Raw genomic sequence first — 24,106 nt, 5'->3', positions numbered from 1 at the left:
AGGAACTCTCCAAGGAATAATACAGAGACAAAGGATTTAACTGAGAAGGTTCATAAATCTGAAAATGATCTAATTGAGCTAAGAAAGCTTTTGAATTTAGAGAAGAAAAGATTTTCTGAAATAGAGAAAAGATTTTGTACTGAACGTGAATCTTACGAAAATAAGATTAATTCTCTTGAGTTGAATGCTAAATTTCTTTTAAATCAAATTTCGGATTTTGAACAACTTATCATCTTGGAACGATCCAAGATTGATAAAGAGAAGAAAGAGTATGAAGAAGAATGTCAAAGAAAGAATTTGGAATTGTCGGACAGCATTATTCAGAAAAGGAAAGAATTGGATGAAGAGAAGAGAGTGTGTATTCTTGAAAAGAAAAACACTGTCAAGAAAAATGCTGCAATTGCCAAAGAGCTTACAGAGAAAAAGAAATGGCTTGACATTGATTTAGAAAATGAGAAGGGAAGTTCAGACGAAGAGAGAAAGAAATTTGAGAAAGAACGGAAATTTTTTGAAAAGTCAAAGAAGAATTAGAAAGTAAGTTTTTGGATACTTCAAAGAAATTGTTTGATCTAAAGACAGACCTTGAAACTGAATTGAACATGAGAACAGAACTAAAAAAGAAATATGATTTAGCTACTGTTGAAAGAGACCAGCTTTTACAAAAAGTCAAAGACTTTTCGTGTGCTAAAAGTCCAACTGGTTCTCAATCACAGTGTAAAACCAGTTTTTATAATTGTTCCTATTCGAACAGTTATTCAAGTAGTCCTAAATCTAATAATTCTAAGAACTATTCTCGTTCTAATCAGTATTATCAAGCGTATGTCATTGGATCACCCAATTACTCTTCAAAGATTAAAAGCATTTGGGTTAATAAGTCTGAATTTGTTTTATCTCATACACCTATTGTTACTAACAATCTTCCGTGCCTTGTGAGATCCACTTATGATCTGATCAATCTTAGCAAGAGAAGGATTATGTGCTCAACATGCATAACCAATAATTTTGTCAATAACAAAAGGTTCAACAGGTGGCATGGAGATAACAGCTATCAGAATAACTAGAAAGGTAAGAACATGTATGATTATAATAACTGGCATGAATCATATTTTGTATATAATCATCCTGTTAATAGTGCTGAAAAGAAAATACCTTATAGAAATAAATGGTTTGGTAATTACAACATACCTCAACCAGATACTAACAAAATAGGACCCAAGTTCGTTCGGGTACCAAAATCTACTTAATCTGGTTTTGCAGGTGTGTCAAGTTTGTGTTGATCAGAATATCATTTCAATGATACACCATTGCAGGGGGAGTTGTAATTTATTCCAAACGAGGCTTTTGAACATTTCAGTTCAGGACCCGTGCTTTACCGAGTGTGGTTTCTAAACACTCAGTTTAGAACCTATGCTTAAAATGTTTCAATGTTTTTTATTCTTTTGAGCTTAACTAAATCATTACTTAAATTTGTTTTCTAGGGGGAGTCTCTAGAAATTTTTTCAATAAATGTTTTTGGAAAAAAAAATTTGGTAACGAGTACTTTTTCTGAACAGGTATTTCTTGAGATTTTACTTGCGTAATTTCTCGTCGTACATAATTCCAATACCTGTTTCAGCTATTCTTCAAATTGTTATTATCACGTCTCTTATATGAAAATCTTTTTCGGTGATAATACGCTCGTTTGTATTCAATTTTGTTTTCTGATATTTTTTTTACATTGATTCATATACATTCATTTTTTTTGAATATGAGAATCTGTAAACTTGTTCTTACAGATCTTCATTTATTTCTCTCGTATATACTGAATAATCGAATCGTTGTCGGATTATTCTTTCGTTAATTGTGCTTAAAGCCAAATTTCTTGATCAATTTTTTATCTGATCATTGTGCTTTAAAGAAATAATATTTTGATCAACCTTTGTGATCAAATGTGCATAACGCTAAATTTTAGGAGGGGCTGAGTGCTTATCAAAGATACCTCTATGGAATGTCAAAACCGACAGACCTACCCAAGAGGACAACCATATCTGAGTGAGCTTAAATAAAAAAGGGTTTGTGTGCTGAGACTAAAATGAAAAAGAGAGGGGTAGTTGTTGTGAGCTAAAAGAATTGACGAGAGTTGTGTCAAGATTAAAAGAAAATGAAAATCATGTTCCAAACTTATATAATTCGGGCATACCACATAATCTATTAGTTCTCGATTCTTTGGAGACTAATATTGAAAAAGGCAAAGCCCAGACCAATTCTTGTCACAACCCCRCCARCTACTCATTTATCTCTCAACAGATAAATGTTTCAATAACATTTGGGGCATGCAGCTCATCATCTATCAATTTCTCATTCAGAGAAAGTTGATATTGAAATCAGAAGGATATATGTCCCCCTTCAAGTCTTTTTAATCACATATTGTGTCTGATAAATTTGTGTAGTCCACACGGTTTATCTTTTTGAGACTAAACAGAAGCATTAGTTGCTTTATCTCTCTACACTACACAGATTTAGCATTTTATATGTTAATTTGCCAAAACATTCATAGACATGCTATTTTTTAACTATCAATGGTTGAATGGAAGACCTGGTGAGATGAGCATCAAAAAGTCTCATATATATAGTACATCCGTTTGACTGAGTATATCTGATATACTCACAGGCCAATCTTTTTATAAGATTAAAAACAATTTCATATGTTGAAATTGGATGTTACCTTCCCATTCCCTTAATCTGAAAAGATTAAACAAGTGGATTTGCAAAGATCTACTTACAGTTTCTTGAATTGACAACTTACGCGGAAGATTTCATTCATCTTATGTATGATGGAATTATTCTCATTTTATCATAAGGGGGAGTATGTAATCATGAATGAAATATTCATTTCCGAACTTTTTAAAGGGAATCTGATGCAAAGATCAAGGGGGAGTAACTTCGAAATTGGCAAAAGACTCAGAAGAAGTGCGACTGAARATAATTACAGAAAGAATATTCATGTGCTACAATGACTGAGAGATGTTGAATGTGAAGATCATCTTTACAACAGTTTACTGAAGATTAATTCCGAAGATCCTTTGAAGATCACATCTTGTACATTGTTTCTGACAATTACTATTCTACATTGTCAAAAGAGAAGATCACTGCGGTTCTACATTCGAGGGGGAGAATGCTAGAAGATCTATCTCAACAGTTGATTGCTTGAAGATTTCAAGTTGAAGAATTCTTTTGAAGATGACATAATGTGCTTAAAGTTTCAAAGTTCAAACAGGACTCAAAGGGCAGAATTTCTTTCAAGTCTAAATACAAAGGGGGAGAATGTTAGGACTGAAAATCAGTATTAAATTGTATTCGTCTTAAAAGTTAAATATTGTCTATAATTGTAAAAGTAATCGTGTTTGACTTTTCTTAGACAGGTTTGACTTTGACTATGTTTAAGAAGTTTGACCCTATAAATAGGGTGTTGTCTTTGTAATTGTTGTAAGAGAGCTCATTTGAAAAATCTGATACGTAATAGAGAGTTTGACTAAGCTTTGAATGTTTGACTTTCTCTCTCAAAGTTCATATGAATGTTCTTGAAGATTTATCTTAATCTGCCATGATTATGGAGCTTGCTTGAAGATTGATCATTGAAGTGGGACACACAAAATGTCATTTGGATTCTTTAATTGATGGTTCTCAATCGACTTTCATTTTGGGGAGGAGGATAACTGATAACATTTTAATGGCTCATCAATTGGTTTCGGGTTATCAAAGAAGGGAGGGACCTCCTAGATGTGCTTTCAAGATTGATATTAAAAAGGCATATGACACCGTGAACTGGAATTTTCTTCTAAATATGCTTCGGGGTTTTGGGTTCCACCCGGTTTTGATCAAATGGGTAAAGGAGATGATTACTACTACATCTTACTCAATAGCGGTGGTGATACTTATGGGTTTTTCCATGGAGGGAAGGGTCTAAGACAAGGGGAGATCCTTTCTCTCTTTATCTTTTCACGATTATAATGTAGGGTTTTGCCATGATTTTTAAACAATGCATTCGGGAGGCTAGCTCTTTTGGTTATCATAAAGGATGTAAAGACTTGGACTTGACGCACTTATGCTTTGTTGATGATTTTTTTGTGTTCACTAGGGGTGATGTAGAGTAGGTTGAGGTTTTTAAGAAGGTGCTTCATATTTTCAAGGAACGTTATGGTTTATCGCCAAGTCTTGAAAAACGTGAGGTTTTCTTCGGGAATGTTCCTTCTAATATTAAGGAGGCCATTCTCGTATGCCTTCCTTTCAAATTGGGCTGCTCTTCTTTTCGGTATTTGGATGTTCTTTTATCTCATACAAGATTGAAATCTGCAGATTATGGGCCTTTAGTTGCTAAGATCAAAGGTAGTATTCATAATTGGAAGGCTAAGCTCCTTTCTTTTGGAGGGAGGAGACAACTAATTATATCGGTTCTTCAATCGTTGCAACTCTATTCGATGTCTATTTTTCTATTTCCTTCAGGTATCATTCATGCCATTGAAGCTCTCTTCCGCAATTCCCTTTGGTCGCAAAGGGAAACTTCTAGAGGAAGGTGCTGGTTAGCTTGGGAAGTGGTTTGTCGGCCCCTTAAGAATGGAGGTCTTGGTATCAAAAGATTGGCTACGTGGACTAGGGCTTTACTTGTAAAACATATTTGGGATATTGTGAGGCACCGTAAATCATTATGGGTGAGGTGGGTGTATCAGTACAACCTAAGATCTATGCACTTGTGGATGGCTCGAAAAAGCTCAAACTGGTCGTGGGTTCTACGCAAGGTGTTGGATTTACAACCACATGTGCGGCGGATCTTGACAACTTAGATTGGTGATGGAAGGGATATTAATGCATAGGAGGATAACTAGCTCCCTTGTGTCCATTTGTCCTCGTTCATTTCCTACAGATTTGTTTATTCAAGTGCCTTCTCGACCAATAATACGGCTCGGGAGCTAATTCAGAGTCTTAACAGGGTGTGGTCTAATGATTGGCTTCAAAGGTACGTTGCGCTGACCAGTTCTCCTTTACCGTCTTTGCATGATTATGAACGAGATAAAGTTTACTGCATTGATAGCCAAAATGCTGGTGTGAAGTTCTCGGTTAAGATAAATTGGTCTTCTTTGGATGGGAATTACCCTTTAGTGCCTTGGCATAATTCGGTGTGGTTTCCGAGGCACATACCTAAGCATGCATTTTGTTTATGGCTTGCATGTCATCAGCGACTCCCTACCCAGGATTGTATGACCTGGAAAGGAAATAAAGAGCAAAATATTTATTTGTGCGGCTTGGAAGGAATATAAGGCTGAGAGGACCGGTATTACAAATGGGGCGTGACTATTTGTTTGGTGGGTTTTAGAGGGTTGTTGGCGGGTTTTTGCTTTGGATAAGGCCTTCTTTCGATCCCGTTTTGCAGTTTGTTTTTTTTTTTTTTGTTGGGCTTTGTACTTTCTGGCATATTGTGGCTTTGTATGGTGTGTTGACCAAGCTTTTATGTTTTACCGTTTGGTTTTGGCTGTGGCTTTTTGCCTGACTCTTGTTTATTTTTTTTGTGGTTTATAAAATTTGTCTGGTTTCCATCTAAAAAAAAGATCTGATCAAACTAGATATGACCTAATTAGTGTTATTTTGATTCAATTAGACTATTTATGGAGAAATGGGCGTACTAAACCCATTAGGGTGTAAACATATTAATGATTATCAATTTAGTGTCATCATGACCCAGTTAGACTCCTTTTGGAGAAAGGGCCAATTAATCCCATTAGGGTCTAATGAGACAAAGTATGACCTAGTTAGTGTCATTTTCACCCAATTGGACTTATTATGGAGAAATAGGTCATTTGTATCCACTAACAACAACTGGACCCGTTAAAGACCATCTAAGGTTTTGGATTACCGACCTATAGCTTGCTGCATGGTGCATTATAAATGCATTAGTAAAGTCATCGTCAATAGAATGAAGGGTCATTTGAATTCTTTAATTGATGGTGCTCAATCGGCTTTTATTCCGGGTCGACGGATAACGGATAATATTCTTATGGCTCATGTGCTGGTGTTGGGTTATCAAACTAGGAACGGGCCTCTGAGGTGCGCGTTTAAAATTGACATCAAGAAGGCTTACGATACAGTGGACTGGCAATTTCTTCTTAATACGCTTTAAGGAATGGGGTTCCACCCGGTTTTGGTTAAATGGATAAAGGAGATGGTTTTTACTCCTTATTCACTTGCGGTTAATTGTAGTACGTACGAGTTATTTCATGGGGGAAGGGGGCTAAGGCAATGGGATCTGTTATCCCCTTATCTCTTTACGATTGTAATGGAGGGGTTCTCTATGATCCTCAAGCAATGCATTTGAAAAGCTACTGATTTTGGGTATCACAGAGGTTGCGAAGACTTGGATTTGACGCACTTATGCTTTGATTATGACCTTTTTGTGTTCACGAAGGGTGATGTTCAGTCGATTGAGGTTCTTAGAAAGGCACTTCATCTTTTCAAGAATCACTCGGGGTTAGGGCCAAGTCTTGAAAAAAGTGAGATTTTCTTTGGGAATGTTCCTCCTAATATTAAGGAGGCTATTCTTGAGTGTCTCCCTTTCAATCTTGGTTCTTTTCCCTTTCGGTACTTGGGAGTTCCATTATCCCATACCCGTTTGAAATCAGGTGATTATGGCCCTTTGGTTGCTAAGATTAAGGGTCGCATTCTTAATTGGAAGTCTAAATTCCTTTCTTTTGGAGGGAGAAGACAACTTATTATTTCGGTCCTACAATCTTTATAGCTTCATTGGATGTCTATGTTCTTGTTTCCTTCTGGATTATCCATGATATCGAAGCTCTCTTCCAAAAATTCCTTTGGGCTCCAAGGGATGATTCTAGAGGCAGGTGCAGATTATCTTGGGAAGTAGTGTGTCGGCCTCTTGCTAGTGGTGGACTTGGTCTTAGGTGTTTGGAAACTTGGAATAGGGTGTTACTTGCTAAACACATCTGGTATATTGTGAGGCACCTTAACTCGTTGTGGGTGAGATGGGTGTACCGGAATAATCTTAGATCTTCGCAATTCTGGATGGTTCGAAAAAACTCCAATTGGTCGTGGGTTCTGCGCAAGTTGTTGGATTTACGGCCCCAATTGCGACGATTTCTGATCTCCCAGATTGGTGATGGACGGGATTCAAATGCTTGGGAGGATAGTTGGCTTTCTGGGTATCTTTCTTCCTTCATCTCCTATAGATTCATTCATTCTTGTGGGTTTTCAACTGATACTACAGTTCGGGAGCTAATTCTAAGTCTGGATGGGGAGTGGCCGACTGATTGGTGTCTCAGGTATGATGTACTAATTACTTCTCCATTGTCGTCCTTGAACGATTTCGTTCGTGATAGAGTTTTATGGGTGGATAATTACAACTCCGGTGTGGAGTTCACGGTTAGCACTGCTTGGTCTTCTCTGAAGGGGAGCCACCCGGTTGTGCCTTAGTATAAATCGGTTTGGTTTTCGGGCCATATTCCTAAGCATGATTTATGTCTTTGGCTTACCTGTCATCGCCGCCTTCCTACCCAATATCGTATGCCTTGGAAAGATGAGCCTCCTGACTTGAAATGCTCGTTGTGTAAGAATTGCATGGATAACGATGCCCACCTCTTTTTCTAGTGTACTTATTCAAGAGAGATATGAGATAGCATTTTACAAGCAGTGGATTGGATGAATATGCCAGACTCGTGGGACCAAATCATGGAAGTTATTTCAGATACGAGGAGAACGCCTAACTGATTACTGCAGAAGCAAACTCTTTCAGCTGCAGTCTACTACATATGGCAAGAGCGGAATAGAAGACTTTTTACTTAAAATTGTCGCACGGCTGTACAACTTGTCAAGGAAATAAAAAACAAAATATCCATCCAGGCGGCTTGGAAGGAGAGACGGGTTGAGAGGAGTGGTGGTATAAATGTGGGGTGATTTTTTGGTTAGTAGATTTTGGAAGGGGGTTGAGGGGGCTTCTCTTTGGTTTAAGCTCCTCTTCTTTATTTTTTTTTGTAGTTTGTTTGTGTCAGTTGGGCTTTGTACTTTCTGGCTCTTTGTGGCTTGGTATGGTGTGGTAACCAAGTCCTTTGTTTTTCAGTTTGGTCGGGTGTGGTTTTACACCTAAACTTTGTACTTCTTTATTTGGTTTTATAAATTTGTCTGGTTTCCTTTCAAAAAAAAGTTCCTGATTAGAATAACCATGACTCATTTAGTACCATTATGACTCAATTATGCTCAAGTTGAAGAAACTAGACTATTTATGACTCATTTAGTGTCATCTTGACCCAATTAGACTCCTTTGGAATAAATGAGTCAATTAATCCTATTAGGGTCTCATGAGACAAATTAGGACCTAATTAGTGTCATTTTGACCTAATTCGACTTTTTAAAGAGAAATATGCTCATTATATCCACTAACACCAAATGGACCCATTAAGACCCATTCTACCTCAATTACGCCCATTAACGTCTGATTAGACTAATTATGACCCATTTAGTATCATTATAACTCAATTGGACTCAAATAGAAGAATTATCCCATTATACCCATTAAGGTCTGATCAAACTAGATATGACCCAATTAGTGTCATTTTGAGTCAATTAGATTCCTTATGGAAAAATGGCCCTGTTAAACCCAATAGGGTCTAATCAGATTAATGATGATCCATTTAGTATCATTTTGGCCTAAATGACTCGATTAAAAGAAATAGACCCATTATACCCACTAAGACCATTAAAGTCTTATTAGGGTCGAAACATTGGGTTGTTTTGGGTGATTTTAATGTTATGTTATTTTCGCGTGATGGGTTTGCTGGGTCCTATCGTAGAAATGTGGATATGTCGGAGTTCTTTACTTGTGTGGAGAATGTGGAGCTGTTTGATTTACATAATACGAGGATCCATTTCATGTGGAATCAAAAGCCAAATGAGGAGGGGGTTATTCGACGTAAACTGGATAGGGTGATGGCTAATACAGAATTTACTGGCATGTTCCATGATGCCAATGTCCATTTCCTTCCTTGTGGTTTGTCGGATCACTCTCCCGCGGTGCTAACCTTTAAAGGAGAGACTCGAAAGAAGATATGGGGTTTCAAGTTTGACAATTTTTTGGCGGAGCACACGTTATTTTTGCAGATTGTAAAAAATGAATGGTCAAAACCAGTGGAGGGTTCTTTCATGTTTCATATGAAAAGTCACTTGAAAACTCTCAAGCCTCCTTTACGAAAGCTTCGTAACTCCTATGGCAATCTGTCGGATCGGGTATCTTTTCTGAAATCCGAACTAGATGCTATTCAGATGGCCATGGGCAATGACCCTTCTAATGAGGATTTGGGTTTCGAACTAGGCCACCTTCGGCTTGCTTACCAAAAAGCTTGTTGGGATGAGGAATGTCCAGCGAAACAGAGAGCCAAAGTAAAGTGGTTGAATGAGGGTGATTCGAATACCAAATTCTTTCATAGTGTAATCAAAGAAAGGAGACATGCTAATTATATTCAATAAATTATTACTAGTCATGGTAATTATGTGTATAGGAGGATGTCCCTATGGTGTTTGTGGACTACTTTAAGGGATTTCTTGGTTTCAGGGATGATTTGGTTGATCTGAATGTGCCGGATGATCTGTTTCTAAGGAAGATCTCGTTATCGGATGCTAATCATATGATCCGTCCTATTTCTAATGAGAAAATCAGATCTGCAATGTTCACATTGGTAATAATAAACCCCAGGGTCAGATGGGTACTCTTCCCGATTCTTCAAGGCTTCATGGGACATTGTTGGTCGTGATGTAGAGGTAGACATTCATAACTTCTTCTATAGAGGTAACCTTGCTAAAGAATTGAATCACACTTTTATTTGTCTGGTACCGAAATCTGTTAATGCCTCTAAGGTTTCTGACTATAGACCTATTGCATGTTGTTCGGTTCTTTATAAATGCATTAGTAAAATCATTGTTAATAGAATGAAATGTCAATTGGATTCTTTAATTGATGAATCCCAATCAACTTTCATTCTGAGGAGGCGAATAACTGATAACATCTTAATGGCTCATGAATTGGTTTCGGGTAGGCGAATACCTGATAACATATTCTCCTACGAAGAGTGCTGGAGGTTTGGTCTATGAACCGATGCTAATGTACTCTTTAGACATTCTTGATAGTGAGATCGAAAACAATCAGTATGGAATAGAATTCGACTATCGCAGGCTCTGATACCAATTAAAAATGCCCATAAATCAAGAATATTAAGAACAAAGAGTATTAGCAGTCAAAGGTTTTTGATCTGTTATTGAATATGAAGAATGCAGAACAATCTGCTTACAATGCTTAAATGAATTAATGATAATCGAATCAATTGAATACTTGAATTCAATTATTGAAAAGTAAACCTATCTATATGACAAATACGATAAACTAAACAAAGAAACCGAATCCTATAATCTAGGAAAGATAATCTTTATCACTAATAACAAAATAATTTTTATTCATACCTTTCACGTAGCCATGAAGAAAAACATACAACTTATAAATAAGAATCAAGTCTTTTTCATAAATATCAACAATATTTAATGAAACATTTAATATTTGATTATTTCAATTTGTTGAAATCAAACAACAAAAGAATCAACAAAAAATTCAACAAGTAATCTATTTACTCAAGAGTGACTCTGATATACTATCGGAAAGCTCGGGTATGTTTAAAGCTGATTTTAAACAACGAACAAAAGATAATGCGAGTGGAAAACAAAGATATATGTAAAAGATTTCCAAAAGCCATGATCCAATTAAGTAAAATAGATCAACCGAAAGAAAAACTAAAAATATCAATATTCATTTTTACCTCTTAAATCAATGAATATTTGATGTAGAACTGAGTGTTCAAGTTAGAATATCTCTACAGGTATCCACACGAGCAACACCAATCGAATGCTAGTCAGTTCTTCAATCAAAAGTAATTAACTTTTGTTCCTTGAACAAAAATTGATCCAAGAAGAGGGAGAGAAATAGGGGCGCTAATTTTATAGAGGAAGAGGAGATTTTGGTTGAAACCCTAATTTCTAATCCTTTCTTTTTCATAATGGATCTTATAAGCTTTTCTTTATTTAGGTCTTAAAGCTTTTCTAGAAGTTTGCCCAACAATTGGCCACCAAAATAGGTTAGATTGACATAACGTTTGTCTAACAATTAAATATGGAAACTTACCAACGTCTCAATCACCTTGGGAGTGATCAACTCCTCCGGCCTGCTAGATGCACCCTTTTTTTGACGTGGGTCACTTTAAACAACTCCACTGTATACACTTTATGTTTTCCCTATTTTCCTACAAAAGATAATAAGGTTGTTAGTTAGTTGATAAAGAATTGCAATAAAGTTGAGAACATTATATATCTATATAGGGGTTGGTTCAAATGTTAACCAAGATTATTGTGTTAACTTTGTTAACCAATCTTGGCCATTGATTCTTACAATAAATGGTTGTGATTAATCATGATTAAAAAAATTAATGTTTTAAATTTACAATTTCAAAGAACATATGTGAACAAAGGGGAAAAAGGTATTTAGGTAATTTTCTTTTCTTATGTAACTCCCATATCATTAACTGGGAGTTACATAATCAAAAAATCTCATTATTTTTGTTAATTTATTTTTGTTAATGTAAGAACCATATGAACACATCTCTCTCTCTCTCTCTCTCTATATATATATATATATATATATATATATGAACCATTGTGTCAAATACGAACAAAAATTGACACATATATAAACTTGGACTGCATAACATTTATGAACATAATGAGAATAACTGCTACACGAAAGGAAATACATAAAAAAAACAGGTATGAACAAAATATGAATAGCTTGTGAACAATAGTTCCTTCATTATGAACATATTCAAGAGGGAGCCAATGTTGAGATATGCAGCTAGTGTACATATGAACACTTGTGAACAATAGTTATTTCATTATGAACACATTCAGAAGCAAGCCAATGTTGAGATATGCAGCTAGTGTAAATATGAACACAATATAAACAGCTTGTGAATAATAGTTCCTTTATTATGAACACATTCAGGAGTGAGCCAATATTGAGATATGCAACTAGTGTACATATGAACATAATATGAACACTTGTGAACAATAGTTCCTTCATTATGAATGGGTTTATCCATAATAGCTTAAACGATACCGAAAACTTTACTACCGGGTCTCTTCTGCCAATCACAAATTCAAAAACATTATAGATAGAAAAATCAATATTATAAAAAAAACAAGATCAATAATAAATTAACAAAAATTATAAATTCAATATGAGATGTCTTGATTCATGTCCCTACTAGAAGATATATGAACACACCTGAACGTATATGAACACTAGTTGCAGTCTATGGCAAGTCAAACATCACAAGCAGTTGATGGAGCCGAATGGTTATCAAAATTGGATTGCATAACAAATTAAGTTGACGATAAACTCATTTCATTTGAACATATGAATTGGGCTTGTAGTAATAATTAAAGAAAAAACTATCAACACAATATGAACTATAAGAAACACAAAAACGTCATAATCAACATAGTTTCGATTAAAAATTCATATGATCACTTATGAACACACACAGTTCATTAGATGCCTTGATTCATGTCCCTACTAGAACATATATGAACACAACTGAATGTATATGAACACTAGTTGCAGTTTATGGCAGGTCAAACATCACAAGCAGTTGATGGAGTCGAATGGTTATCAGAATTGGATCGCATAACAAATTAAGTTGACGATGAACTCATTCCATTTGAACATATGAATTGAGCTTGTAGTAATAATTAAAGAAAAAGCTACCAACACAATATGAACTATAAAAAATACAAAAACATCATAATCAACATAATTTCGATTAAAACGAATACATTAACATATTAATCCATTACCAATACAAATGCTTTGATTATTGTCTTCACTTCCGGAACTTAAAGACCGATTGTCATCGTAAACCATTTTAACCTTCCCATTGTTGTCGAGTTGTTTTCCAATGGGTTTATCCATATTAGCTTGAACGATATATAAAACTTTACTAACTGGTCTCCTTTAACAATCACAAATTTCAAGAACATTATAGATAGATAAATCAATATTATAGAAAAACAAGATCAATAGTAAATCAACAACAATTATGGGATTTTTTGATTTTGTAACTCCCAATTAATGATATGGGAGTTACATACAAACTAAAATTATATATTTACCCTTGTCATTAAATTATGAGCTGGATATGAACCTAGATAAAAGATGAATTTTCATTGGTTGGGCTTGGTTAACAAAGTTAACACAATAATCTTGGTTAACATTTGAACTAAACTCTATATATATAACCCTCATGTTGGGTGTTCCTATGTTGGCTAGATAAGGACCGGGATTTCCAAAATACCCAGTTTTCTACTAGTGATTAGTAATAAAGTAAGTGTGTATCTTCTCCTATTTAAAAATCAAACCAAAGAAAAACTAGTACTCCTTATTGGATGAGTCTCTAGGTTTCCATGACCTAAAAATGAAAGAGATCAAGTCCCTATTGCCTACACGTCACACGATATTTCATTCAGTTCAACCCCATTTTGAAGCAAACACTATATTGATAACAATGAGAGGATGTAACGATACAGTTTTGCCCTATTAAATGGTCTTGTGTCGTTCATATTTATGACAAAATTTGTTCATTGATTCAATTACAATCAAATATATAAATTAGTAGTTCAAGGATTCTTTTACAAGGTGGTAGTTATTAATCTACTTTTTTGTAGGTCATCTTTTGACATCCCTTTGTTTCAACTATAAATGGTGTGTGTAAAGGAAGACCATACACCCGTTAGTGATGCACAAAAAAGACTCGTCTTAGAAAAGCCTGGTGCTAGTAAGTCTAATTAAGCCTAGGCTAATAAAAAGGCCCCCATCATGCATACCAAATATATTTTTCAAGACTCGATTTGCTTGCTCCAATCAATTTCCTTTTGCTTACTAAAACGGGTTTAGAAGATTCAGGCCTTGTGCATCTATTGTATAGAGTTCACTATTGAGTAGCTAACAAGAGAAGGGGGAACTTTTCTACAAGCTATTGAGGTACAAACTGAAATTGTAAAAAGAAAACACAAAGCCCGATCATGGGTTCTTTTACATGGTATCGACAAAAAGAAGGTTTTTGCAAGTGATTGAACTATTATTGGAAAAATTTATGGTAATTCTTAGTTTGTTAAGCTAAAAATGATGTAAAAGAGGTTGTTATTAATCAATGTATTGGAGATCTCTAGGAGAGGGGGTGATTTTACAAATTATTGACCTCTAGATTTAAACCGTAAAAAAATTAACCTGTTAAACCAAAATTAAAAGTTATTGAATAGTCTAGCAACTTTTTTGTAAATTTAACATTTTGTTACTTAGGTAAAGTTCTGATGAAAAAAAAAAAGTTATAATGAAAAACTTGAGAAGAAATCTTCATCTTGAATCAATCGTAATTAAATATTAATACTAATGACATGTACCATATGTATAGGATCCCCATTTTCTTCTAGGATACAATTAATGATTGGGACATAACATTAAAAGTGATCAAACGCTTTAGATTTCGTTTTATTCTCGTGACTATTACTTCTCTCTTCTCGGACGATCTTCACATTCAGGGTGAAATATACAAGGCCTAGCATAGAAAGTCGAAATAAAAGCATAAGATTACATGGGGTACTATTATGGAAACCACAAGGACCGATCAGCTTCAATGTATGGCAAATCACCTGACAATAAAGACATGAATCTCCGACGCATGCTCCTGTATTCACGGTGGACGCTTATAATTTCAACCATCTTCATTATCGTAACGGTACATCGAAGACCAACCAAAACAAGAAAGAGAAAACGTCATTGGGTTTTTGCTTCATGCTCGTTACCCCCAGGTCTCTCTCTTTCTCCTCATTCCCTCACGTATGTTCACTGTCGCTTTCCATCTTCAGATGTTTAACATACTTCGTGTTATAATATCGTGGCTGTTAATCAAAATGTGGGATTTGTTTTGAATCATTCTTGTATTTCGTTCTTCCTATGATATAAACATATGATGCCCACCAACCGTTTGTTGCCAAAAGTGGTATTTGCATATTAATGATTTGCATGTTCTTCTATGGTGCAAGTGATTGAAACATTGTGTTGTTGAAATTTGTTTGTGTATGGCAGGATGTTCTCCTGTTGCTTGGTGTCAAACATTTACATTCTTTCTTTCTCAAAACTTTCTGTACGGCAGGTGGTTCTCCAATTTTAATTTTATGAACATGGTATTCCCCCACGCCCAGAAAAGAAATAAATCCGCCATTATGTGGAGACTTCCATAACCATTCAAGCTTGAGAAGAGTAACATGTTGAATAGACTCCAATAGTTATAGGTGATGGCAACTTCCAACTCCAATTGGACAAAAATATAGGTTACCGTGGAGATGAAAGCATTTATAAGCGTGATAAACAAAGGAATCTTGTTGCATCTGTATAAGTCTTGTGTCTAGAGGTACAAAATATGATTCCATCAAGTGGTGACTTGCAATTTAAAACGAAAAGGAACTCTATTTTTGCTATGGTAAATCGAAGTGAACTAAAATGATATGAAGAAGCTTAAAACAAAGACAAGGAGATGGTGCAGCAGAGAAAAAGGTTCCTTAAATTCATTCCTTCGTATCACATCATGAGTAGCCATATGATAAAAGAGTAGGCACTGCATAAGTTCATGAATGCATGAAAATAGTATTGCTTCATAAACTTTAAAAACTTGACTAAATGCACTAGGTTATACAACACAAATTCCTACTTCCTAGAAAAAATTGGGACTTGAGAGTTGCAGAGGACTGTTGAAAAGTCATGATACACTACATATGGAGTAGAAATGTACATCTAGATTGAATATGTTATTTTGGAGATCAGAGTTTTATCTGAAATCACAATCAATTAGTATTCAACTCATTAGCAAGAATTTAGTAGAAGCAGTTGCAGCTAAGGACAAGCACTTCTCATATTTGTAAGCTTACTCAAAACAGCAGTGGCCCTTACAGCCACAGGGAGGATGTGCACACTAAAAAGATTTGTAGTATAAATATAAGAAGTTAAAAAATGTATAGCACATACCTGGAATTATTTTTTGTAATGGTAGTGCATACCTTGGTTAAAAACCTGGGTTTGCCTCTGCAAAACAAACCCAGATAATATAGCTGTTAGCATGTGAAACTTTCCTTTTGTATCTCGATTAATTTTTATTTAACTTTGAAGGATCATGAGTTCTATTTCTATCACACCGGCTTTTTTTCTTGCCAGAGGTCGAAACGAAGTGCTATATAGCAACTTGTATGATGGATCATGAGACAAAGGAATATGGCAGATACAACATTTCAAATTCATCTGCCAGCAGTGATGTTTTTGAACCTACATCAGTAAATGATGGTAAGGCAGATGGTGTCGAGTTTTCTATATCATCCATTGTTCGTGCTGATGAAACTGATAGGTCATTCTTTGTTGTTTGTGGCGGATGTTCCTTAGTTATTGATTTGGTTTTTAGTGATTTATCACTTGTTTTTTGTGCTTAGCTAAGCTGCGAACAGCTGTGATAGAATGGTTGAATAGCACGCTTCCCAATCTGAATCTTCCTGTCAATGCTTCGGACGAGGAGTTGAGAAATTTTTTAGCTGATGGTACTATCTTGTGTCGACTTGTGAACAAACTTAGACCAGGATCTGCTATTGAGGTATAATCTGCTGCTTCGAAATAAACGAAGTTATTATACTGTACATTTGAGATTGTTCATCAAAGTTGTTGATCATATTTTCTTCTTTGTATCATTAATTTAGTACGGTAATCCTCATCACTCTTCAGAGGCAAAGTCAGAAAATGTTAAGAAGTTCCTTGCAGCTATGGATGACATGAGACTACCCCATTTTAATATATCAGAGCTAGAGAAGGTAACAATAAATTGCATGATGTAGGGATGCACCTGTATAACTTTATGGAGGGAACATGTTTCACCTCTAAGCTAGGCAAATGTTAAATTACTATCACTGAATTCTTTGAGCTACCATGAACTTCAGCCCATCTCATCTTATAAACTTCAGATGCGAAATGTGATTCTTTTGTTCTTTTTTCCTTTTTTTATATTTAGTGTGAAATTCCGTTCTCATTTGCACCTTCGATCTCTCTCTCACTTTTCCCCTCTCTTTGTCTCTCATCACTTATTTTACTTTGTCCAGGGATCCATGAAAATAGTATCGGAATGCCTTTTAACACTTAAAGCACATTTCATGCCAAAGATTGGGTTAGGTAGTCCTACTTCTTCTTCACCAAACAATTGGGGAAGTGACGCCGTGAGATGGAGGCAGTTAGACGAACAATGTGGAACTAGTGATGGTTCCCAAGAAGAAATGTCTCCTCGAAAATTTCAGCGCACTCTACGCAGCCCTATGATGTCTGGTACTCTCTTCCTCACCCTCTCACTCTCCCTCTCTTCCCATTTTACAGTGAATACTAATACCTTATTTACTTATGCCAATACATAGATATGTGTCCCAAAAACTTTTGGAGTCATATCATAGAGTTCTAACATTTTTCTTTCCTGTAGAGCCTACGAATGCGTTGATGCATCATGCTGGACATAAATTTCATGAAGTGTTTCAGATGAAACATGGAGGCTATTCAGATCTTCCTGCATCAAAAATCTCAGAATTGATGAAATCAAACAGTTTGGATGTGATTTCCTTTGCGCTTTTGTGAATTCACCTGAAATGTCCTTTTAGATACCTAATATATGTTGTACGTTTTGACATCCGTGCTTCCGTAATTCCAGATTTTCCTTTTTCCAGATTGCCCCGACACAGTCGCTTCTAAGCATGGTAAATGGGATTCTAGACGAAAGCATCAGTAGGAAGAATGGTGAAATACCTCATGTATGATATTACGGAAACGTTTCTCAGTGTTAAAAACCATCCACAGTACATGATTCTAAAATATTATGTTTTACTCCCAGCGGGTTGCTTGCCTCATGAGGAAAGTCGTACAGGAGATTGAACGGCGTATTTCTACTCAAGCTGAACATCTACGAACTGTAAGAGTCATAAATTATAGTCCCTCCATATCAGAATAAGTACGCTCATTTGATTTGGCATGCTTATCAAGAGAAGGAATTCACCGTTCAATAGATTCACAAGTAAACTAAAATTCTGATTTTACCTTGTATGCTACAAACATAAAGCATTAGCATATTACTTTTCTAGGAAGATTTGTCAATGTTTGTGGCACGTTCATCACCCTCTACCATCTCTAATAACGTACCTGTAGTATAAAGAAGAAGTATAATGATCAAATAATTGTAGTATGTGTCTACCCTAGAGAAGGAACTCTTGACTTATTATTAAAGAGATGAGGCCACCTATAAAGATGGCTAGCTTATTTGTTTTTCTGTGGGCTGTTTCCTTTTCACAACTTTATTTTCCTTCCACTTACAGCAAAACAATCTTTTTAAAACTCGTGAGGAGAAATACCAGTCAAGGATTAGAGTCCTTGAAGCCCTTGCAAACGGGACTGATGGAGAATCAAAGGTAGCGCCCGCTTCTTATATGCTTGTGCTTTAGAAACTAGTTTCTTCACCATAGAAATATATATATCTTTATGTGCAACTTGCCCCCTGATCAATCACCAATTCTCATTCTCACAGGTGGGAATCAATCACTTTGACCACATGAAGGTAAGCTTCATTAGATGATTGTTAATACCTTGCATGTGCTTTCAGAAGCCAGGTTCTTCGCAACAAAAAAATTCGCCTATATGTACAACTTCCTCCTCTAAATAACTGGATTCTCATTGTTACAGATGATGATGAGCCCGTTTGACCAAATAAAGGTCAGCTTCATTATATCATGTAAATTGAGCTGTGTATGTATATGGTCTTTTACATTTTTATCAAATTTCAAATTTGAGATATTACATTCTATAAGAGCATGAAGTTTATTCTTTATCTCTACATATTTTTTCTTCTTATTTTTACAACTAATTAGCATAAAAACTTTAGAAAAGCAAACGACACAAACTTTACCTTCATTATTGGAAACTTCTAAAGAAATATGACACATGTAGTAGATAAATCCCAAAGCAACAAGGCCATGAAGTTTTTAAAGTGTGATTACCGAAAAGACCATTGCCAAACAAAGCTTGTTTCACATAAGTTTATGCCCTCTTGAGTAAGATATGAATTATGTTTGCTTGGAATTGAGACTAAAGAAGTGCTTGTAATTTAGCAAAAATCCTCTTAAAAAGTAGAGGAGAATGCTACAATAAGATTTATTGACCATCCCATGCTTTAGAGAAAAGTTTCATGGGAGTTCATTCAAGTATAAAAGCATGTAGGGTTCTACTATAAAACAACATAATTATGTTTTGGTTCGGAAAATAATACTGCTACTTGAAAAGTGTCATTTTATTCAATTGAATGATGACATATAAATATATTCTGACCGGCTAGAGATCTCTTTATCAAAATCTTTGGAACAAATGGTTGTTAACGGATGCAGTTAGGAACCTATTCCTGCACGGTAGAACCAACCTTCCAGAACCTCAGAGCAGCCAATCCTAAGAAAAGAGGTGAACCTGAGAAGGCCTTCTTTATGCTCTGAGAGACCGGGTTTTACAAGCAAGACGAGGTCGCTCTGCTTCGTAGACAAGGCTCGTTCAGCCATGGGCCGCTACATTATAATAGTAGTAGATAAACCTGAATGATCAAGATGGATAGATGATTACATAAATATTTCTCTCTCCTGAAGTTGGAAGGTATTTTCTCATTCCTTACTTATGACATGCAAGACTAAATTGTGAACCATGGTGTGGTTCTGTTTAGACGTTGGCAAGAACAAATGAAAACTAGTTTACGGCTAGAAGTTCAAAAGTAGTGTAACAAGTGACAATGAACCTCAATATGCTTGGTAAATTCCTTGGTATGTTCATGGGAAAATCTAATGTTTAAATGTATGAGAGCTATGCAATCATTCAGTACTTAAGAGACTCCATGCCTAAGAATGAATTTCTATTCACTCTTTTTTATTTGTAATTTTGTGTTTAGGCCTTGAATCTACCTCTTGCTTCTTGCTTTTAGAAGAGATTAGATTCTTACTAACGAGTATGCAATATTTCTATAATAGATATCCTATATGGGCATCAAATGTGATCGACATTTGAATGCCTAACTGCTCACTTGTGCCCTTGATCTATAATGAGTAGGCACTTTCATTTTCAAGGTACCTTAAATGTGAATACCTACGTTATGTTCAGGTAGTCAATCGCTACACGAATTCAGCTAGTGGTCCTCGACCGCTAGAATATTCCATATCATGTTAGCATATAGCGTACCACTCATTGCGGCGCGATTCTGGTCTATTGTCTGTGTAGAAAATCAAGCTAGGATATCAGATAATCTATAAGTTGATCATAGTGGATTAGTTACATAATTATTGATTCTCTCTTTATTAGATAGAATTTATATTTCTTTTTAGAAGCTGAATTATAGGAGCTGTTACAGATTTTCTTGTATATAAATATGTACATTGTATTCAAGTTGGAATAGAAACTTTTCTCACACATCTCAACCAGCTTCATGGTATCAGAGCTATAGGTTAGAGATCCTACTTTCTCTCGAGCCATCATCTTCTTTAATCTGCTCATCGCTATCTCTCAAAACCTCTCTTCACGAGGGAATCAGATCTTATCCAAGGATTCATCCACTTCTAATCTCATGACTCCTTCAACATCTCATCTTGGCTTAACTGAAAAACAACCTTGTTCAAAGCTTCGCACTGCACTTCATACAACAAAATTATCCTCCTCACTTTGGATTGTTGACTCGGTTGCATTCGACCGCATGACAAGTGACCGATCACTTTTCTCAACTTATTCTCCTTGTACCATCCTTCAAATCATATGTATTGCCAATGGTACATGCACCAAAGTGGTTGGAACAGGAATCGTTAAACTTTCAGCCACCCTTACACTCAAATCAGTGTTATTTGTGCCAGAAATTGAGTGTAATCTCATATCAGTTAGCAAACTGACTCGTGACTTAAACTGTTCAACTAAACTCCTTCCTAATTCTTGTATATATTAGGACTTGAGCTCGGGAAGACGATTAACAATGTTGATGTGCATGCAGGTCTTTATGTTCTGGATGTCAACACTCCTTCAACTCATTTGGTTAGTCATCATAATTCATTGAGTCATAGTTTTAAGTCTTCTAGTCAATCTAATAAAGAAAGTGAAATCATGATGTGGCACTTTCATCTAGGTCATCCCAACTTTCATATTCAAAACGTTTGTTCCCGCCTTTCTTCATCAATGAAAGTCTTAAAGTTTTCAATGAGATCTTTGTCAAATGGCCAAGCATACTCGCATTACATACTCACCACGATCATACAAACCAAGTCACCCTTTCTCCCTTGTGCATGGTGACATTTGGGGGCCTGTTCGTATTCCAAGCATAACCGGTGCTAGATGTTTTTTATTATTAGTTGATGACCATACTAGATTGTGTTGGACATTTCTTATGAAAGACAAATCTGAAACCAAACACATATTTCAGCACTTCCATGTCATGGCTCAAAATCAATTCAATTCTCAAATTCGAATCCAAAAAACTGATAAAGCCAAAGACTTCTTCAATTCCAGTCTTGGTTTCTATCTCCACTCTCATGGTGTTGTCCGCAAAGTTCGTGTGCCCACACCCACAACAAAATGGTGTGGCAGATTGTAAAAACCGTCACATCCTTCAGGTTGCCTGATCTTTACTTTTCCAAGGAAATGTTCCTACGAGATTCTGGGGTGAAGCCATTCTCATCGCAACATACCTAGTCAATCGCATGCCCTCTCTAGTCCTTAACTTCAGCTCAACATTGCAAAAATTCCAAGGTCTATTTCCTACCTCTCATCTTGTGTCACAAGTTCCTTTCAAGTCGTTTGGTTGCACTGCATTTGTGCATATCTATCCTCAATATCGTGGTAAACTTGATGCTCGTGCACTTAAATGTATCCTTGGATATTCAGCTAATCAAAAGGGCTACGAGTGTTTCTCCTCTACCACCCGTAAATTATATAATACCATGGATGTTACCTTTTTTGAAAATATTCCGTTCTACCCCAATTCTGTAATTCAGAAGGAGAATAACTTACATGAATTTCAGAATTGGGACCGGACATACCTCATGGACTCAGATTCACTAACTCAAGTTCACTCTATCTTATCTCCTCCATCAAATACTCAAGTTTACTCCACCTTATCTCCTCCATCAAATAACTCTGGTACTCCAACCTGTCCGGATCCAGACTTGACTCACCCTGTGTCTCAATCCCCCTGGTTCTCAATAAAAGTCTATACCCGATGATGATCACCCAATGGCTATCCTAAACACCTTCCTAATGATGCTGTCAAAGTTTATGAAAGAAGGAAAAATCCAGACATGCCTGTAACAAATCAGCAAAGTCAAGAAACTTCCGAGGGCCAACCTGGACAAGAAAATATACAAGATGAAGAAAATTCTGTTTCACAAGCAAATTCTACTTGTGATCCTACATTGGATCTTCCCATTGCTCAAAGAAAAGGAGTAAGATCATGCACCCAACATCCCTTTCCCAACTACATCTCTTACAAAAATTTGTCTCCAAACTTCTGGGCATATATGACATCCTTAGACAAGGTCACGGTACCCAACTCGGTTTATGAGGCTCTAAGGATTCAGAAATGGCGTGAAGCAACCATAGAAGAGCATAATACTCTTCAAAGGAATGGCACCGGGGTAGTAACTAATCTACCACCTGGGAAGAATACAGTGGGTTGCAAATGGATTTTTTCAGTTAAACAAAAGCAAATGGGAGTATAGATAAATACAAAGCCCATCTAGTGGCTAAGGGGTTTACTCAGTCATATGGAATTGGTTATCAGGAAACCTTTGCTCCTGTAGCCGAGCCTAACACAATTTGTGTTCTATTTTCCATTGCAGTTAATTAGGATTGGCTGTTATTCCAGCTTGATGTCAAGAATGCCTTCTCGAACGGAGATCTGATCGAGGAAGTCTATATGGACATCTGATCGAGGAAGTCTATATGGACATCTGATGGAAAACACAAATTGATTATCAAATTAAGAAGGATAATGGAGGAAAGTGGATATCTATGATTGAAATGGAAATTGGAAAGAAATACAATAATGGAAATGAACCAGGGAATCCTCCCTCTCTCTGTGCACTAAAGCAAGAGCCAATACAAAAACTAGGAAAACATTATCTACCCCAATACGCTTGACCTCCTCCCTTAAATAGAGGCAGACACTCTCTCCCCTAACTAACTATTAGCCACTTTCCTTTTCTGCCTTTTTTGGGCCTTCTCTAATATACCTTAAGAATACTTGGTTTATTCTTATTATGGTCCAGCCCAACCAAATCCGTAACATTACCCTGCCCTTCCAGTGAAGTCTTGTTCTCAAGACTTGCTTTTGGAAATTGACTCTTAATAGTCATTGCGTCCTCCCATGTTGCTTCTTCCAAAGGGCGATCCTTCCATTTAATCAACCATTGTACACTTGATTCGTTATGAACATTAACTGTACGAACTGCTTGAATCGAGTCTGGAACTAGTATATCAGAAGAATTAGTTTCCAATTCGGGTGGAAGGTTTTGCTCCACTGAATCCGACATCACTGCCTTTTTGAGTAACGAAACGTGAGACCGGATGTACTCTAGAAGACGCAGGCAACTCTAGTTTATATACTACCGGACCAATTCGATTTACGATCTTGAAAGGCCCAAAATAACGAGCGGCTAACTTCTCATGGATTCGGCGCGCCACGGTCAATTGTCGATACGGTTTCAACTTCACATAAACCCATTCGCCAACATTAAAACTCACCTCGCGTCTTTTTTTATCTGCCTGTTCTTTTATTATCGTCTGAGGATGCGATAAATGTAACTTAAGTTGTTTTAATGCTTCATCTCGATCCCGCAACTCTTGGCTCACAGCTTCTACCCGGGTCTCCCCTGGAATAAACTGAATTACAGTGGTTGG

At 36.2% G+C, this 24,106-nt stretch overlaps 1 protein-coding gene across 1 annotated transcript in view; it reads left to right on the top strand.

Moving 5' to 3' along the window:
- The first annotated feature begins 14,802 nt into the window (after nt 1-14,802).
- LOC112525966 (kinesin-like protein KIN-14C) overlaps nt 14,803-24,106 on the top strand; it is a 50,741-nt gene continuing 41,437 nt past the window's right edge. The window contains exons 1-11 of the mRNA XM_025136302.1: nt 14,803-14,940; nt 16,340-16,465; nt 16,609-16,766; nt 16,870-16,980; nt 17,266-17,485; nt 17,634-17,761; nt 17,875-17,958; nt 18,039-18,116; nt 18,517-18,609; nt 18,726-18,755; nt 18,881-18,910. Coding sequence (XP_024992070.1) covers nt 14,811-14,940; nt 16,340-16,465; nt 16,609-16,766; nt 16,870-16,980; nt 17,266-17,485; nt 17,634-17,761; nt 17,875-17,958; nt 18,039-18,116; nt 18,517-18,609; nt 18,726-18,755; nt 18,881-18,910 — 1,188 coding nt within the window. The 5' untranslated portion in view covers nt 14,803-14,810. The remainder of the gene's footprint in view (nt 14,941-16,339; nt 16,466-16,608; nt 16,767-16,869; nt 16,981-17,265; nt 17,486-17,633; nt 17,762-17,874; nt 17,959-18,038; nt 18,117-18,516; nt 18,610-18,725; nt 18,756-18,880; nt 18,911-24,106) is intronic.

Source organism: Cynara cardunculus, assembly GCF_001531365.2.
Source record: "Cynara cardunculus var. scolymus isolate 2C chromosome LG 13, CcrdV1, whole genome shotgun sequence".
NCBI classification, from domain to species: Eukaryota; Viridiplantae; Streptophyta; class Magnoliopsida; order Asterales; family Asteraceae; genus Cynara; species Cynara cardunculus.
This window is presented reverse-complemented; position numbering and strand designations above follow the sequence as displayed.